This window comes from Leptopilina boulardi, unplaced genomic scaffold (assembly GCF_019393585.1).
Source record: "Leptopilina boulardi isolate dan_hultmark-lab unplaced genomic scaffold, ZJU_Lbou_2.1 LbouV2_366, whole genome shotgun sequence".
NCBI classification, from domain to species: domain Eukaryota; kingdom Metazoa; phylum Arthropoda; class Insecta; order Hymenoptera; family Figitidae; genus Leptopilina; species Leptopilina boulardi.
The window spans coordinates 90,992-95,705 of NW_026137936.1; the positions used below are offsets into that span (position 1 = coordinate 90,992).

The following is a 4,714-nucleotide window of genomic DNA, read 5'->3' on the forward strand; positions in this document are numbered from 1 at the left end:
TAAACATAATTAAAAGTAATTTTTTTTAACAAATTTTTTAAATATCGGTATTTTGTCAGTAGAAATGTGATTTCAAAGTCGAAATTTGAAATCTTCATTATGATAAAGTCAACCTATACATTTACCGATAATATAACCTAAAAATTAAAATGCAGAGGCAGAGCTGTAAAAGTTTTTATTATATCATGTTAAACGTCATTAAAAAATTATATATATAATTTTAATGACGTGATGCTGAGCATACCAAAGATTATTGAAATAGATTATCTATATATACAATAATGAACAGTCCAAATGATCTCTTATCATTATTGTTCTAAATTATTGGAATTTATCAGTATTTAACGCATTCTATTTTTTTTAAAAAAAAACCTTCAGATATATAAAATAAGAACAATGTTTAGTAAATTTTTACCTTATTGTACAACGGGAATAGTTATTAAAGGTTTTGGAAGAGGATCCAAATCTCTAGGAATTCCAACAGGTAATTTACCAGTTTTTTCAAATTTAATTTCACATTATTTAAAAATTTCTCATCTAAATTTTCACTTAAAATAATAGTTTTTATCAATAATTATTTAGCTTTTGTTATATTATAGTGAAAATATTTATTTTATTTAAACATATTTTTTTTTTACTTATTAAAATTAAATAAACTAAATTATTTCTTAACGAGTTATTTATGGATTTTTTTTTTCCTTTATATTTTAGCAAATCTTCCAGAGGATGTTGTTGATGCATTACCCAAAGAATTTGGAACTGGAATTTACTATGGATGGGCATTATTAGAAAAATCGATTTACAAAATGGTTATGAGCATTGGCTGGAATCCATTTTACAAAAATGAAAAAAAATCCATGGTAGGATTTATTTATATTGTCTTAAAAAAATTGTATATTTCAAAACATAAATTTTCGAATTATTTTTGGAAATTGTAAATTTTGTCTGATTGTAAGATTTGAACTTATAATTAGAATTTATAATTTATACTCTTTGACAGTGGAAAACTTTTTTAAAAAACATAGAATTATTTTTTTAAAAGTTGAAACTTAAATTAGATATTGATTTCAAAATCAGTAAATTTATTATTTTTAATTGATTTTAGAATTTTTAAAGATATAAAATAATAAGATAAGATATGTTTTTTATACTTTCAAGACAAATTCTCTTTTTTTACTGAATAAAAAATGGACAATTTTCCATATTTTTACTACTTAAAATTTATATTTTACATGAAATAAATATGAACTTTAATAAAAATCTTTTGTTATGTATTCTAAAAAAATACAGAATATTTTTTGCAAAATATCATAATTTTTTGAAATTACATATTCGGCAACTATTTTGGTCAATATAAATTTAATGATTTCAATTTTTTTTTTTAATTATTATTATTAAGCATTTTTCTACATTTTTTCTAAACATTGAAAGAATTTATTTTTTCTAGGAAGTCCATTTGATTCATGATTTTCCAAGTGATTTTTATGACAAGAGTCTTAAAATTATTATCACGGGTTATATAAGACCCGAGAAAGATTTCTCATCTGTTGGTAAGAAAATAAATTTATTTTTCTTCAGGTTCATTCTGACTATATTATTAACTATTATTAAATCCTTATATACAGTTAATTAAAGGATATTATACTTCTTAAATTTATTACTTATTAATATTAATAATTTTGTAATGCCATCGAAAAGTATCAATTTTCGAATTTTTTAGAATTAAATTATATTACATATTAATTATTCGACCTTTTTTTTTACAGATGACTTAATAAGTGAAATACAAAACGATATTGAAATCGCCAAAAAGAAGCTCGATGAACCAAAAATGTGTGAATACAAGAATCATACATTTTTTCAAGAATAGTACTGTATAAAGTAACAAATAAGATTTTTAATCTATTTAAAAAACAAAACAGATATTAAATGTATATATATACAGAAAGAAGATAATTTTCTAATAGAAAAAAGTAAAAATTTTATAACTCAAATTAAAATATAAAAATGAAAACAAAAAGTTAATATTTAAATATTTCTTATATTCCTGTTGGAGAATGATTCATCTCAGGACAAGGTGGACGGGAAGACATTTTATTTTATAATTAAAAAAAAAATAGGAATATATTTTAACAACGATCTTTTAACAAACAAATAAGCTTTAGAATCCGAACAGAAAAACGAATTGAAAAAGAAATAAAAGATAAGATAAAAAATAATATTACTTCTTTATATTATATAAAGATCATAAAGTATTATCAAAAGTACATTAGGTTATGAGAAATCAATGTTTAATAACATTTGAGTTTTAATTATTCTCTTGTAATTAAATTTAATACGAAATAAATTTTAGGGCATATAATTATTATTTTAAGACATAACAGCTCTTGCTCTAAAAAAATAATTAGCTGATGTTGCGAGGAACTGAAACAAGAAAACAAATAAATTATAAATATATGATTAACTTTTTTTAATTGGAATAAAGCCTCTGGATCTTAAAAGAGCCAATGTTCGAATTTACATTACAAATTTTGGCCTCTATAGTATTAAAATTTTGATTGCAAAAAAAAATTGTGATGCAAATTCTAGTGTTGGCCCTTTTAAGATCCAAAGTCTCAATTATTAATATAATTTATGATTTAATCAATTATTTAAAAATAATAATTATTAAATTGATTGAACATACAAATGAATAGTATTCCAAAGAAAATGTGTCAATTATTCCTGTAGCAGATATTACAAATGGTTTTTGACTTCGAATAATTACAATAGACAGGTACTTTCGTATTTCAGAAGATTTATTAATCCAGGACGATTCATATATAGAGTCAGCTATTTTTTCACTCTTTAATAATTAATTTTCAATTCTAAATAATATTAATAATAATTATCTTATCAATTATTGAAGAATCTATAAAAACTTACTTGATCCTTTAAATCATCAGCAGCCCATGAAGTTAGGAAGAGTCTTAAACTTGCACCAACCACCATCATTATAGATTTTGATATTACAGTCAGAGATATATGCTATTTAGTTAATACAAAATGTACAATTATTATTTATTTTTAAGAAAAATATTTTTAAATTAGTTAATTTATAATGAGCAAATTTTTGGAATTTTTAGCATTCATATCCTTTAATATACAAAATGATATAAAAGTTTCTTGATATTTGCCCATATAAAAATTATGGTTACTCATGTTTACTTACACCAAGTAATTCAAAGGCAGAAAAAATTATAGTTAGAGTCATTGTAAAAGTACTTTTAATTATTAACAATCGGATAAGTTTAGAAGCTTCGTCGAAAAATCTAAAAATGTTATTTCTGTCAAAATTAGTATAGGAAATTTATGCTTGTGACAAAATTAGAGTGCAAACAATTTTTTAAAATTCATAATTAATTCCTGATGAAGAAATGAGGAGACAAAAAGAAAATATAAATACTCACGCTATTAATTCTTGATGCCTAATGATACAATGTTTGTAGTCGAGATTAGTGGAAGTACTTTTGAATTCCCGTTGAAGAAGTTCTAAACGGACTGATAAGTACCAAAAAATCATTGCAACTGTAAAATCTACACAAACACATAGAGCAGTTTGTGCTATTGCAAGCACTTGTGTTGCATAAAGAATTATTCTTATTAATAAATATTCTAATGAAAATGGATACCAAGCATCGGCTGGCAATAATGCAGATGTTACAATTGGACAACAGGAAAAAGCGATACCAGTTAAAAAGAAAGATGTGCCAAGAAATATATGAAAATTAAAATATCTTTCTGTATATTTGTCAATAATATTTTTTTCCAATTCATTTGCTTCTTTTTTGAAGATATGGATATTATGAAGAATTTTCTATAAAAAATTAAAATTTTTTCAATCATCCTTAAAATCATGTTAGGGCGAATTTTTTCAAGTACAAAAAATTTATAGCTTTATTATAATTACTTGTAAACGTTTGCCTTGTAATTTGCATATTAACATGTTGAAGAAAACTTCCATAAGTGCTGTTAATTCAGAAGCGGCTTGAGCCAATATATCGAAATTGTTTCGAAAATGAAAAACTCCCATTATTAATGGTATCAATAGACTAATTACATTAATTAAAGTGAACCACCAACAAAATTCATAGATTATTTTTTGTTGTCTCCTATCGTTAAGAGACGGTGGCCAAGTTGAACTTAATCTTCCATAAATATTTAAAAATCGAAACAAAACATTAGTTTTTTTGTTTACTTTCATTTTTATTTATTAATTTTATTTATTTACTATTTCCATTATATTTTTTAATATTATTTTTGAAACTTTATATTTAAATTATAAGGAGTTTCAGTTTAATTAACAGAATAAAAATGATTTCTTAATGTGGCTACGATTCTAGAGAATGGAAATAATATAGAGTAAATTCGATTTTGACGAACTAAAGTCCACGATAATTAGAATTTAATAATTAATGAATTTTCAGATATCTGCGCTTATTTCTCATATATGTAGAATCGTATAATTAAAATTAGATATATCAAAAGCGAAAAGCTCTTTAGTATCATTAATAATAATAATTTTCCCAAGACGTTCGCAAAACAGTTTCGTTATATATTCTATAAAAAAAAAATTTAACTTTTTTTCTAATTTTTAGTAGCGTTTATTCGTACAATTAATTTACTTTTATAGAAAAATGTTTAATATAATGATAAAAAAAGTGGCAAATTATAA

General features: G+C 22.6%; 2 protein-coding genes across 2 annotated transcripts; one reads left to right on the forward strand and one right to left on the reverse strand.

Annotated features, from left to right (window-relative positions):
* Positions 1 to 138: 138 nt before the first annotated feature.
* Positions 139 to 2,469, forward strand: LOC127286982 (riboflavin kinase-like). The gene is made up of 4 exons (XM_051313652.1): positions 139 to 484; positions 712 to 860; positions 1,448 to 1,550; positions 1,767 to 2,469. The coding sequence occupies exons 1-4, from the start codon at positions 397 to 399 to the stop codon at positions 1,868 to 1,870; spliced, it is 444 nt and encodes a 147-aa protein (XP_051169609.1). The 5' UTR covers positions 139 to 396; the 3' UTR covers positions 1,871 to 2,469.
* On the reverse strand, positions 2,323 to 4,635 carry LOC127286980 (odorant receptor Or2-like). The gene is made up of 6 exons (XM_051313650.1): positions 3,950 to 4,635; positions 3,450 to 3,856; positions 3,212 to 3,311; positions 2,926 to 3,027; positions 2,687 to 2,845; positions 2,323 to 2,424 (listed from the first exon to the last, which is right to left on the reverse strand). Exons 1-6 carry the CDS (start codon positions 4,241 to 4,243, stop codon positions 2,371 to 2,373), a joined length of 1,116 nt encoding a protein of 371 aa, XP_051169607.1. The 5' UTR covers positions 4,244 to 4,635; the 3' UTR covers positions 2,323 to 2,370.
* Between the last annotated feature and the right edge of the window lie 79 nt (positions 4,636 to 4,714).